Below are 15,128 nucleotides of genomic sequence, written 5' to 3' on the forward strand. Positions count from 1 at the left end.
TAAAGCACATGAAGCCAATTCATACCTAAAATAACATCAAAGTCTACCATGTCTAACTCGACTAAGTGAGCCATGGTGTCCTTGTGATTGACAGAAATGATATAGTCACAACAAACTCTCTCAACAAGAATAGACTCACTAACAAGTGTAGAAACACTAAAGGGCTCAAGATTTTTCTCAAGAAGAACATCAATATTAATCGCAACGTATGGAGTCACAAAAAATAGACTCGCTCCTGGATCAAGCAAATCATATACACCAAAATTAAATATTTTGATCATACTAGTGACAACATATAGTGTAATCTCTTGCTCTTGGACATTATTGATAAATTATAGACGGTATATTCCTCCTCCTGTCCTGGAAGTAGCTCCTCTAGGTGCATCTCTGTCTGGTGGTGCCACCAAAGAAGATTGGGCTCTATTTCCCCCATTACCACCTCCATGCCTATTTTTTAGGCACTCTTTCATGAAGTGACCATCCAAATACAGTTGAAGCAACCAGTGGATCCATCACAAGACACTCTTGAGTCGTTCATACTACACTTAGCACATATAAGAGTCCCATTACCTCCTTGTGCCACACTACCTTGCAACTGTGCAGGTTTAGCTTTAAAATTCTACAAATTCTAATTCTTGAACTCACATTTGTTCCTTTGTGTAGGTTTTTACCAGTTGATGTATCATGTCCCATTTTCTTTTGTTGGAAAGATGATTGGTTCACATTACTCTTCTACATCTGAACTCAATCCCAACAGTCCTAACTTTCTTGTTTTGGAACTCTTCTCTATCTCTCAGCTTATCCTCCTCATCCTATTGTACATGGATCATCAGTAATTCATGTCCATATCTTTATCAGCACAGTTTCCCTCCCTTCCTTACTTGATAGACGAGACAATCCAACAACAAATAAACTCATAATGTTGCTCCTATCAGCAACCATCTTTGGGTGGACGTGAGATTTTACTCATCTATGCTCATTCATTACTTCTTAAGAGGAATGAAATCCCTTACCTTGGCCTCTCTCAGTTCACAGGGAAAGAAACGCTTCAAGAAGGCCTCCTCAAACAGGCACTCAACTCACAATTGGTGTATCCTAAGCTCTATCATTTTCCATTGGTCAAACCATACTATAGAAACACCTTTTAGTTGGTATGCAACTAGTTCCACGCGCTCAACATTGACAACATGCATAACCTTGAAAACTTTCTATAACTCTTCCACAATGTTGTTCGAATCCTTAGTGAAACTTGAACCAGTGAAGTCTGGAGGATTCATCCTTTAAAATTCCCCAATTTTGGATGTATCAACCATATCATGTTGATTTCCTCTTTGTTGTCCCATCTTGGTTGGTCTCACTTGACTTAACACCGGATAGCATCTTGGAATTTGGCATTAGTGACCTCTCCTCGGAGTTGCGCTTATGGTTCATAGGGTACCCCTTGATCCTGAGGTTCAACATTCCTCCTAGTAGGACGACCTACGATAAATCTTCATTGAGGAAAGATCTGAAAGATACCCGCTATCATGAACTAGAAATAAACTTTATAGAGATGAATTATATCACGTAAAAAGAATATGAAAGAAGTGAGATAGTTCATAAATGTTGCAAACTCTTAATTATAGATGTGGAGTTATTCACACCGATAACTAAAAATCTACAGACACAGTGTCATAGACACCCTAGGACTCTTGATCACTGTGTTATGATGTCAAGTTTGTCACACCTCGAGCCTACACCCTGGACATTACTGGAACGCAAAAATAATTGTTGGCTCCAAATGAATCCTTAGCCTGGATAGAAACTAAACGGAAGACTTTCTCAATAATATATAACTGAAAAGTAAACTATAAATCAAATGTCTCAAAAGATAAACTCAGAAATGTTTAAAGAAACATCCAAATGGCCAAAAAGGCAACTCAAGTCTCAACATAAGCAACTGAAAATGAAAAGACTCATGAAGTACTAATGTCTATCTATTTATGAAGCCTCTAATATTATGAAAGGTGTTGGGACAAGAACCCCGATCATCCTAGAAAAACTGAAATGTTGGACAATAAAGAAGGGATCCTCCAAAAGCAAGAAGGATTAACAAATAAATTTTGAACTCAGCTAGATCAACGAAGTATTGGTTGGTAATCCTGGTTACATGTATCTGCATCATAAAAGATGCAGGAGAAATGGCGTCAGTACATGGAATGCATAAGCATGCGAGCGGAAATCTAAAAAAAACATAAGTTTGAATAGGAAATGAACAAACAACTTACAGGGATCCTCAACTCACTCAACTCGTTTCAATATAAAGAAATAGTATGCATTATAATGAAAATCTTTTAAAATAGTAGATAATAACTCAATGTATTATAAAATACAACATAACTCAGTTTTTAGGTAAAAATACAAAAAACTCTGTGGGAGATTCTCTAACCGAGAACGATCACTATGATTTATGTGATAATAAAACATCTAGCCTATCTAAAGTTGTCTTATACTTTTTCGGGGTTTAGTACCAACTAACGAAGTTGATCCACTATCTTATGCTTAAAAAGATAAGGAATCATCTCAAAAGCATGACATTCTACCTACATTGGCTACATGGTTTATGAGGACTTTGAGTTATTTGAACTCTTTCCCACATCGGTGCACAATACTACCCAATATTTAAATAACTCATATGTTGAAAAACATTATCTTTCTATGGTTTGATATTATTACGCAATATAGTTATCCTAAAAGAGATAGTACTCAAGAACTCTTTAGGAAATCAGTGTTTCCTCTCGTCTGAAATGTTACAACATTTACTCTTCAGAATACTTAGCTTCCATATATCATTTTAAATAAAATGAACTCAACTCTACTCATGCTCAAACTCAATTGCTCATGTTTTGAAACAAGTTTAAAATTAGTTGTAAAAGACTTCTCAAAATGACTCTAAAGAACTCTCAAAATATGACTCTTAACCCTACCTTGAATTTGATTTATTTATTGATTTGAGGGTTATGATCTCATGTTATGGATGATATCTCAATATTTTGATGTAACTTAGAGTGTGGATATCAAGTAGAAAAACATAGGTACGATTTGAGGGAACTCATACAAAAAGATGGACGAAAGAGTAGGGAGCTAGCGACCCTAGCACACTAAGTGGAGAGGGGCGCCAACCCCTGAATTACTGAAGGGGATTTGTGGAGAACTGAGTGGCGCGGCGCCCCAGGGTGAAAACTACTAATACACTTTTTTGGTGCAATGCTAGCGTGGGCACCACCTACTGCCCAGAACTTCCCGACAAATTCTTTCTCTTTTTTCTAACTCCAATCACCTAAGATCGAATGGTTTCTTCTCAACTCACTTATATTTGAACACCCAACAATATTATATGATAATCCATTAAGGCAATACCCCAAAATACTCAAAATTGTCTGAAGAACTCATCAAAACCTCAACAATCAAGATTACGAATGAAACTTCAAGATAACTCACAAGAACTCAAATTTTTCAACTTCAAGAACAAAATTGCACGGAAAAATAACATGATTGACGTGTGGGTGAACGAACCCAACACTATGAGAATTCACATACCTCTTATAAATTAAATCCTTGAAGAAAAAACCTTTTATTTGCAAGAAAACTTGATTAATGTCTTGCTTTTCTCACTTTCTCCTCTACTTGAACTCTTCTCAAAAACCTAAGCATAATTTAGTTTGGAAAAATAGAATCAAATCAAATTACACCCCTAATTAATTAATAAAAATGCTTAAATTTGAACGGGTAAGTAAAAGACCAAAATACCTCTCATATTTTTAGGTAACTTTCCTTAACTGGACAGGCAGATTTCAAATGATCATATCTCCCTCATCTGAATTTGAACTTATAAAATTCAGTGGCATTTGAAAGAGGATTCCGAATACCTTTCATTTGATATCTTATGGGCCACCTAACACATCTTGTACTAAATTTTATGGTCGTTTAAAGTTGACCCAAGCTCGTAACTTTGCAAAATTTTTAATTTTGCTCTTTGCAAAGTAGTTTTTTCATATTTATCTCTTTATAAGATGGGATTTTACACCTTTATCAACAACTATTTAGATCCTCTATTTATAACCGGTTTGGATACAAGCTTTGGGAGCTAAATTGGACCTTTCAATGGAGTTGATTCTAGAATTGACATTGTGGGTCCGACATTTCTTATATTGACTCCAATTTGGATCCATCTATGTTTTATGTTTTTTGGTCTTTAAATGAATTTATTAATCTATTGATCCTATATTTGATTGTGTTGCGTCACTCGGAGGTCATACGAAAGGCAAAAGTTGTGGAATTCAAATTTTGAGTGTGAACAATCTACTATAAGGTAGGGTTCAAATTCTCATTATTTAGATTGATTTATTTATTTATTTATTTGTGAATTTAGGGTGGTTGCCTAGTTTATCTCGATTTAAATGCTAGAAATCATGTTTTAAGTTTTTTTATCAGGGTTTCGGGACTGCGAGCATATTGGCTTGGTATTTTGAGATCATTCTTATGTTTTGGTGTTTTGGTTGTTTTTTATCTATATTATTTAGAATTTTGGATATATTTTAGGAATATACTAGTGATTTCCATAGGCATTCACAGTTTGGAGTTGATAGGTATTGGCATTTCTCCAATGTCATTTTAGATGGCTTAGCTCCTTATTAGCTGATATAAAACCCTTGGGTCTCATAGTATGATCATTAGTTATGTGAAACTCATCTCATACTTATCCTATATTTTTGGGTCTTATCCTTGTTATAGATTGACGTGTACACAAGTTATTTTGGGCATATTAGTGATTTGGCATCGACTAGTGGAGTAGGAGCTGGAGTGGATCCTTGCTAAGTATGAGGTGGTACTATACTATGGGATGGATTGGTGTTGAGTTAGCAGAGGAATATTAGATTTATCGGAATTTTTTTTTTACGGTTCGACCATATATCACTAATACATATCTTGTCTTAAGGCTCCCTCATGGACAATTAACTAGCCTTCCTTATGAGGAAACCCAAGTGCATTTAAGAAACTTCTTGGAGAAACTGATACATACATTCCAATGGGGGTATCATTTTATTACATGATGTTGACTTTTTTTCCCATTCTCACTATTGGGAGAAGCAATGCGGTGGTTGTCATCGAAACTAGTAAATTAGATGGACAATCTAGCGAGGAAATTTTTATTAGCTTCTATTCTTTAGGAAAAGCTGAAAGATTGAGAAACAAAAATTTGAACTTCAAGCAAATAGGTGAAGACAAGATCTATCAAGCACAAGATATGCTTAAACAATTATTGATGTTGTACCCACATCATTATCTACCAATTAAAGTTTCACACATTTATTGATGGCTTGGAGCATAATACAAAAGTGTTGTTGAGTTGGTGGACAACCTGTCAAAATGACATAGGATAAGTTGTTAGAGATTTTAGACAAGGTATTAGAAAGTAACCCGAAGTGGAATGGAGAGACGCCCAAAACTATTGTGCAAAAGGCTACATGTAGCTATAAGTGGATCATATAAATGCATTAACTACAAATATACCTGATTGGAAAAACCAGATAATAAATAAACTCAATAAGTTAACACTAGGGTAACAAATGGGGAAAATGAATGCATTATAGGAACCATAAGGATTGTGCAAAGTTTGCGGTAGTGGAGAGCACATGACTAAGTACTACTAGTCAAATCCAGATTTGGTTAATTATGTTGGGAATGCATGAGAGATAGAAGAGCACAGAATTATTGAAACAAATAAAAAGTTAGTTGGAGAAGTCACCCAAACTTTTATAGGAGGTTTACTGAGTATTAAACAGTATTACTTTTTGAAGAGTGAAGTTCCAGAACTTAGAACATATTACCCACAAAGTTGAAAGATTTGGGTAGCTTCACAATACAAATTGCAATTGGGAAAAGTGTCTATGCTAGTGGGTTATGTGATCTTGGAGCAAGTATAAATCTCATGTTATCGTAATTTTATCAAAATTTGGGGTTAGTTAGTCCAAAGACAACCACTATCATCCTACATATTGAAGATATATTTGATTCTAGACCATTAAGGGTAGTTGAAGATGTGTTAGTACAAGTAGGGTCACTAGTTTTTATCGTGTGCTTTATGGTCCTAAACTGTGTGACAGATCCTGAAGTACCATTCATCTTGGGACGACCATTCATAGAAATTGGGTGAGTATTGATTGACATAGCAATAGGGAAGTTAACTATAAGAGCTCATGAAAAGATATAAGTCTTTAATGTCTATCGCGCATTCAAATAGCCAACAATTTACAAGAAGTTATTTGTTATCAATGTTGTTGGTATAGTCACGTAATCTCATTATGTTGCTTCCAGAGATCCATTGGGAAGAGTATTGGTAGGTCATGACATATTTGGGATAAGAATTGGCTACTTGTCTTGATGTGGCATATATGGGAACCCAACGAGGCAAGGTATACCCATGGATCGTGTTTTAAGACATGCACCCAAACCTTTAATTAAAAGACCATCCAAGTTAGAGATAAAATCTCTTCTGAAGCACCTAAGGTAGCATATCCTGGCGATAAGGTAACTTTACTAGTGATACTTTCTACGGAATTGTCTGAAGCATAAGTCGATATGGCATTAAGGATTTTGAAGCATCAAAAGAAGGCAATAGGGTGGAAAATATCAGATTTTTATGGTATTAGCATGATGTTATGTATTCCCAAAGTCTATATGGAGGAAGGACACAATCCTACTACACAATATCAACGTCGACTAAGCCCTATGATGAAAGAGGTAGTAAGAAAAAAGGTGATCAAGTGGGTAGATGTTGGAACAATATTCCCTATCTCCGATAGCAAATGGGTAGGTCTTGTTCAATGTGTCCTAAACAAATGAGGTATGGTCGTGGTAAACAATGCAAAAATCAGTTGATTCGCACAAGAACCGTTATTGGGTAGAGAATCTCCATGGTTTACCAAAAGTTGAATGATGCCACAACAAAAGACCACTACCTTATCGTATTCATTGATCAAATGCTTGATAGGTTAGGAGGGCAGAAGTATTGTTGCTTTTAACATGGGTATAGTAGATATAACCACATTTTTATTACACCGAAGATAAAGATAAGACTACCTTCACTTGTCTCTGTGGCACGTATGCATTTACGTGTCTTCCATTTGAACTCTGCAATTACCCCATGACTTTCGAAAGGTGTATGATGGTTATTTTTTATGACATGGTGGAGGATTTTGTAGATGTGTTCATGTATTTTTCTCTATATTTTGGATGTCTTTTGAGGTACCTTGGTAAAGTACTTGCTCACTGTGAAAATACAAACTTGGTACTTAATTGGGAGAAATGTCACTTTTTGGTTTGGGAAGGAATAGTTCTAGTTCACAAGGATTCGAAGCATGTATTAGAAGTGGATAAATCCAAGGGTGAGGTGATAAAGAAATTTCCATATCTGGTTTCTGTCAAAGGAGTTTGAAGTTTTCTTGGACATGTAGGGTTATACCACATACTCATCAAGGATTTTTCCATGACTTGCTAACCTATGTGCAGTCTCTTGGAGAAAGAGATGAAATTTGAGTTTTATGGCAATTGTGTCAAAGTATTTGAGGTACTCAGTAAGAACTTAATTGAAGATCCAATCTTGATTGCTCCAAATTGGGAGCTACCATTTGAACTCATGTGTGATGCAAGTGATGTAGCAGTGGGTGCAGTATAGTATTGGAAAAAAAGGGAATATATTGTATTCTTTTTGATTTATTATGCTAGAAATACCCTTGATTCTTTACAAGCTAATTACACAGAGACTCAGAAGGAGATATTAGCCCTAGTCTTTGCCTTCGATAAGTTTAGATCGTAGATGCTAGTAAGACCCGACCATTTCTAAGATTCCTCTGGCTACTATGACCAAAAATTCTGGTATAGCTGACGATGATGCCGAGTCAAAGGCTCTCAAAACTGATGAGGAGAAGTTTGGCATGTGAGACGCAATTGTGTACGATGATTCAAATGACGTCGAGGGGGAGATGGTGCAGACTGATATGGAGGCGTCACTTCGAGATACATCTATTGTGGATCCAGTAGAGAAAAGTATGGTGTTGAGTTTGGAATTTATACCTAGACTGAGGGAGTCACTGATATGCAGAGTTCACCGCAGGCTTAGCCTGATAGGGGGATTTTGACTCTTTTTCAGTTTTCTGTTTAGACTTTTTATTTGTTTCGCAATTGAGGACAATTGCTTGTTTTATTTGGCGGGGTGAGTGCATTTGTACTTACCTCTTTTGGGTTGTTTTTATGGATATTGTTGTTTTTATGAATTTTTGAATTTATTGGTGACTTTTGGGTTTTGTTCCATTCTTTTTAATTTGAATACGTTGGTTTTGACCCAAATCAGAAATTTTGCACCTCTTGATGTTTGTAAACGTGGTTGTTCTTTTGAAAATTTGAGTATCAATTGCGATCAGTATCGATGACTTGAATAGTGATCTTAATGTAATGATATGTGTGTGCAATTCCGATGAGGCAAATTTGAGTTGCATAAGTCATATGTGAACTCTTAGAATCTCATTATGACTGGTCGGTTGTTGAAAATGAATCCTTCGTTACACCATAACTAAAATTGTAGAGTATTTGATGATTGTGTTGAATTTCATATGTGGTGAGGTTGTATTGGAATGTGTTCTTCATAATACCTAGAAATTGCCCCATTTGTCCAATCGACTAGCATAGGCGAATAATAGAGATGATCTTAGGCACAATTTGTGGAGAGTGAACCAAAATTGTTGTTATACCTCTTTGTGACCACCTTGTGAGAATGTGAACCTTGCTTGGTACCGTTTGAGCCTACCCTTTCTTTTGATGAAACTTGAACACATTTAACCTCTTTCTCTCCCACCTTAAATCTTTATGAAGCATTGGTCATTTTGAATAGTCAACTTGGTAAAAGCCTAAGTTGGTGGTGTGGCTTAAAAGGAGGAAAGTGAAGAAGTTTGAGAAATTAGCCATTGAAGTATCATGTTGAAAAAGATGGAACCCCTCCATATAAAAAAAAAGAGACAATAAAAGTAAAAGAAGAAAAAGATCGAAAAATAAAATAGTTGTTGAAATAAAGTTTGTAAAAAGGATTAAAGAAATAGGGTATTCAATAAGTCATGCTTAAAAGAACATAGGGTGGATTGTGAAAATCGAAAAGATCGAAGGGAAATGAGAAAAAAAAAGTGAAATGTAGGCCATGCTTGATGAAGGTAGAAGTCACTAAGCCAAAATTATCAGATATTTACCCTCAGCCCCGTAACAAACCTTGAAAGACCTTTGTGATCTTGATTAAGCTTAAGTCATGTTGATTGGAAAATACGTGCAAGCCTATGGGAAAAATCATGCATGTGTTTATCTTTTAGAGTGTGAGAGTTACTTTTAATACCAAAATTCTTAAACTTTCATGAACTTTGTGTGAACATGGAAGCATTCTTGATGTGAGGGCATTTCAATACTCTTATTGAGCTTGAACTTGCATTTGAAGCAAGTGTTGTTATCTTGAATTATATTTGATGACATCTAGTCATGGTTTGAAACTTGGAGTGCACAATTGAACATTGTGTGAGTAGATTGAACCTCATGTTCATGCATTTTATGTCTTGATTAGCACTATTTGTAGGCATCGCCGTTGAAGTGATTGATCTTGAGCTTTACTTGAGGTCAAGCAAAGGTTTAAGTTGGGGCATTGATAAGTCTGGGATTTCAACTCATTAGGCTTAGTAATCATAGTTTTAGTGCCTTAAATGCCTATTTTATGCTCTAAATTGATGTTTAAGTGTTATTTTTCATAAATAAAGACAAAGGAGCAAGGCAAGGACATTACCGAGCAAAAAGGAGCGGTAAGCTGAAAAGAATGAGAAAGGCACAGCTCGTGATCGCCAAGACCACTCACTAAACCACCGACTGATTCATCGGCTCACCAAAATTTCCAGAAGGCCACCCCTGGAAAAAGCTAACTCGGCGATGAAATGTTCCGCCGCCGACTGGATAGGTGATGGAGATCCTGATCACCTAAAGTCACAGAAAGTGAATGGTGAAGAATCATTTCAAGAAAGTAATGGAAGGGTAAATTTGGCGCATCACCGGATGGATTGGTTATGCTCGACTTACTTTGCCTATTGGTTCAAAAGTTGAAAATCTGGAAGAGTATAAATTCGATTTGTAAAAGATGAAAAAGGAGTTCTTTAGTTCCGAAAAAGTTCCCGTATATTCTATCTCTTTTTTTTAAAATCTAAACACTGTTTTTAGTATAATTTTAAGTTGGGTTTTTTCTTTTGAATTGATTCCAAGGACTGTGAAGATTTACGATTTGTTATCCAGCTGATCGAGAACATAGTTAGTAACCTTTTATTGTTTTTTATAATGTGTGGCTAAAAACCCCATTATTGGGAGGGGGGTTATTATGTGATTAAATGTTCTAATTAGCTTATGGGTGTTAGTATTTATTGATTTAAATGTTGATTTTAAGTGAGTTCCATTGACATTTGTGTTTTTTAATTCATGAATTGTAGTTGTAAATACAATTCTACTTTAGAATTCTAGGCTTGCTTGGGAAAGAAGTTTCAGAATTAAAACTCTCAATTAATGATTGTACTGATTGGATTATTGTTGATTCAGCTTGAGAAAGTGAATCTGAATTTGATCCTACCAATCTAGCTCGAAAGAGTAGATTAATTACGGTTTTAGGTTGTTCATATTGTTATGTTTGTCAAGGTTCGAGAGAACTCGCTTGATTTGTGGTAGTTGATCGAGAGATGGCTACTACATCTAAAGCCTAGCCTACTCACTAAGATTCATCATTTTTAGTAGATAATAATCACCCATATAGAGAAATTGGCGTTTAATCGATCATATTTTCAAAGATCCCTCTACTTGATTACCCCCTATTTTCGTAGTTGTTAATCACTCACTTTAATCCCCCCCCCCCCCCTAATTGACACTAGTTGTCAACCCCTAGAACTTAATTAAGTTGTTTCGATAATGTCTATTCCTATAATCGACTGGAACACTTCTTTTACTTCGTAATTGAATTATCTATTGTATCACTCCATATGGGATCGACCCCAAATCTTTGTTGGGTTTATACTTGATTGCGATCACCTACACTTATAATTGGATGAAGTGTAGTTGAGCGTTATCAGTAAGCCTCACCTACAGTTGTAGTAGCACTAGCCCCATAAGGTCAGCCTTCAGCCGCGACACCTCATGTTTAGGTACCAGTTAGGGGTACAATTATGGTCGGAGTTATCCCTCTAGAGGAGCAGAAGATAGTTTGAGTGTTATTGAGACTTGCACCATCGAGGTTTTCTAGCGAGAATGGGAGGATGCTCATGAGTTTCTTACTAGTTGTGTGGGCGACTATATACTTTAGGCTTTATGGAGTGGAGAGGAGCAAACTTCACCGCTTATTAGCATGATGGGCCAACCAAGCAATGGTGGCATTTCTCCTTAGATACTAGGCCAACTGGGTCTATTTCAATGTCGTGATCAGATTTTTCTGAAGCCTTCTTGCCAAAGTTTATCCCACTGAGCATTAGAGATAGACTCTAAGATCAGTTCTTGAGGTTGGAGCAGGGATACATTACTTTATTTGAGTATGAGATGAGGTTTTACGAGCTCTCACATGATGCTACTATGATACTACTGTCTATGAAGTACTAATAGGCAATGAGGATAACACTTGTTTCAGCTTAAACCTGAAATGACTCACGAATCCTCGACTCATTAACCTGCGATAATTGTTTTGGATTGGTTATCCTTGTGAGAGTTAAAATCTTAAAGATAAGTGTTAGTAGCCTCTAATCTATGTTGTTAATCTCTTTTCCTGGTCATTTGCCTCTTTTTCACACAAATCAAAATTTATGACGAGTTCTAACATTTCAACCCATTACAAGATAATCAAAGCAAAGAGATTAACAATGCATGCAACTTCGCCATTTAAGAATCACTAATTTGATTTAACCTATGTTAATTAATTCATCAAGGTTCCCACATCCCTAATTATGGGATTTCACATCCTTGCAAGATTCGGATCATAAGATTCTCCTAATTCATTATAAGCAACGTATAAAAGTTGGGTAGAAGAAATGAACTTGTATTAACCATTAAACAATTCCAAACAGTACCAATAATATCCGAAAATTAGGAAAAATGATCAAAAGTTCCTTTACTCCAACGTATGTCAGAATATTCTTACTGAGTAATGTGTAAAATAAACCCTAAGGGAAGTACTTATAGACATTAAAAGTTGACTCTAAACAAATTAGGAAATTCGGTTGCGACACATCCCACAACTTGTCTCACGACTCGTCAATGCGCCCATGATTCGTCGCTGTGAACCGTGGGGTCTCGTTCACCCTTTTCTTCCGCCTTAACTACCTAAATCTCAGTACTTGGAATGACAAGTTATGACACACTCCACATTTCAAGGGATACATATGTTTAATCCCATATGGTATCTGGTATTTAAAAATAAAATTCCGAATATCATACCCAAGAGAGTTACATAAACAACATATATATGATATTCATAGGAATCATAACTTTTCATATCTACAACCATACCGAAGTATAATTACATAATCATACTGAAGTATGTAGTTACATAATTAAAATGATTATAATTTCCTTTTCATTTTTGTGTGTGAATAGAATAATCCAATCTGTCCTTTATTAGAAACGGATGGTTACAATTACTTGTCATGGTGCATCAAAAGCCTCGTTTAGAATATGCTTATCCAATCTACACAATCAAGTGATAGCCAATAAATTGAAAGGGAACTGCCAAGTGGCCTTATAAAAATCAACAGATTGGTAGAAAGGAATCTATTTTCTCATAAACTTGCAAAATACTTCTTAGTTAGTAGCACAGCAAACATGACTAGTGCAGCAACATCTTTTCATTCTTGTTTATGTTTCTCTGTTCAGAAATTACCATCACCATCGTCATCAGCATCATGTTCAGATCAACAAATGAGTCTTTTATCACCAACAAAACCAAAATCAATTCTTCAAAACAACCCACTTTATCAACCAACACACAAGAACATCTCATTGCAATTCAAAGAGAAAATCTTATGCTTAGAAATAATGGGTGTTGATTCAGGGAAAGCACTATCCCAAAACCCCTGTCTTCACACCGCGTCTTTACACGCGATTCATTCCATCATCACTTTCCTTCAATCCAAAGGACTTTACCAGAAAGACTTTGCGAGAATAATCGGAATGTGTCCAACAATTTTAACCTCAGATATAAGATCTGAACTCAACCCAGTATTCAATTTCCTCTCAAAAGAGTTAAGAGTCCCTGAAGACAATTTCAGAAAGGTAATCAACAAATGTCCAAGATTACTCATTTGTAGTGTTAAAGATCAGCTCAAACCAACTCTGTTTTATCTTCAAAGACTTGGATTTACAGATGTACATCATTTAGCTTATCAAGATCCAATATTACTCGTTTCTAGTGTCGAAAATACGTTGATACCAAAGCTTCACTATTTGGTAAGTTTAGGATTTACAAGAAGAGAAGCTGTTGAAATGACTTTGAGATGTCCGGGACTATTCACTTTCAGCATTCAGAATAATTTCAAGCCAAAATTTGAATACTTTTCACAAGAAATGGAAGGTGAATTGGATGAATTGAAAGATTTTCCTCAGTACTTTGCTTTTAGTTTGGATAAAAGAATAAAGCCAAGGCATATTCAACTTGTAGATAATGGAGTTTCAATTCCATTGTCATTAATGCTCAAGACTACTGATGAAGAGTTCAATCACTTGATAAGCCAAAAAACTAGATAGAACTAAATTTTTTTTTTCTTTTTTATTTGTAAATTCTTTGCTTTGTTATTCTAATGTATTTTCTAACTCTTCACCTCACTAAAGCTAATGCATATATTATTTTTTTTGGCATAATGATTTGATGAACCTTTATACTTGTATCATGTTGTATTCTGGATCATCCTACTTAATCATTTGTCATCTGAGCTCTTAAACTCAATAAAATACAATTTAATAAATACCTCTGACCATTGACCACGCTTATGTGACACTAAAATATCTGAGTTGGCAAAAGTGTGTAACTTCACGCTCTTAAGGCGAGTGAGTGACATTTTTGGGTTTAAAAAAATTAAAATTATAAAATAAATAATTTTTTTAAAAACAATTAATAAAAAATTCCTTCTTCTTCGATCTTCATCAACTATCCCATCCTTTTCGCCATCTTCATCCAAAATCTATGGAGTGAGTCATAACCACCGTCGTCGCCATTTTTGCCGGCGAAATCGTTATACTCTCTCCCTCACCTGTCTACATCTCCACTGCACACCATCACCATTTTCCTTTCCTCCTCCAACCTCCACAAAATCAACAACCTAAGTCATCCCACCACCAAATCTGGTTCAAAAAACTCTACACTGCCATCACCTCGCACCCTCACCCATCTAGTTCTCCTCTACATTGACCAGTGCCGCCTCTCTCTCCCTTACTCCATTGTGAAATAATAGTCTCTAGGGACAACAATTCAGCGCTCAGACGCCAATGCCACTTCTCTCTCACCACTATGATTCAGTGCTTCAATGAATACCACTAATGTCACTTTCTCCTTCCGCAATGAATTAATGGACTCAAGTTATACCCAAGATCTGATAAGTTGATGTTAATAGATTCTGAAAAAGGAAACAAAAAGGTTGTGTTTGGGATGAAAATGGCTGAAAATGATTATGAAGAACGGAAAAAAAAGTTGGATTTGGCATGAAATTTCTTTATGGATTTTTGCAATGCAATTGGAAATTGGAAGAGAATTTTTTTTCCATTAACAACTTCACCACTTTTTCTATCATTAAACAAACATATTAATTGATCAAACAGAACATATAAAAGCATATGAAAATGCAAAACGTGAAATTGAAGTAATGAAGCTCAAGAAAAAGTTGAACAAAAAATGGTAAAATAATACTCTAAAGAATAAATTAAGGTTTTATTATTTTATTTTTTATTAAATAATTTTGATTTATAATTTTTAAAAATAGTTATGAAATAATTATGGCATGACATTAATATATCTTATATGGATATGACATGTCATTTATGTAAAGGAG

At 35.4% G+C, this 15,128-nt stretch overlaps 1 protein-coding gene across 1 annotated transcript; it reads left to right on the forward strand.

Moving 5' to 3' along the window:
• Window positions 1-12,846: 12,846 nt before the first annotated feature.
• Window positions 12,847-13,944, forward strand: LOC101259687 (transcription termination factor MTEF1, chloroplastic). Its single transcript, XM_004231492.5, has one exon. It carries the CDS (start codon window positions 12,910-12,912, stop codon window positions 13,828-13,830), a length of 921 nt encoding a protein of 306 aa, XP_004231540.1. The 5' UTR covers window positions 12,847-12,909; the 3' UTR covers window positions 13,831-13,944.
• Window positions 13,945-15,128: the final 1,184 nt, after the last annotated feature.

The sequence above is a fragment of the Solanum lycopersicum genome, chromosome 2 (assembly GCF_036512215.1).
Source record: "Solanum lycopersicum chromosome 2, SLM_r2.1".
NCBI classification, from domain to species: Eukaryota; Viridiplantae; Streptophyta; class Magnoliopsida; order Solanales; family Solanaceae; genus Solanum; species Solanum lycopersicum.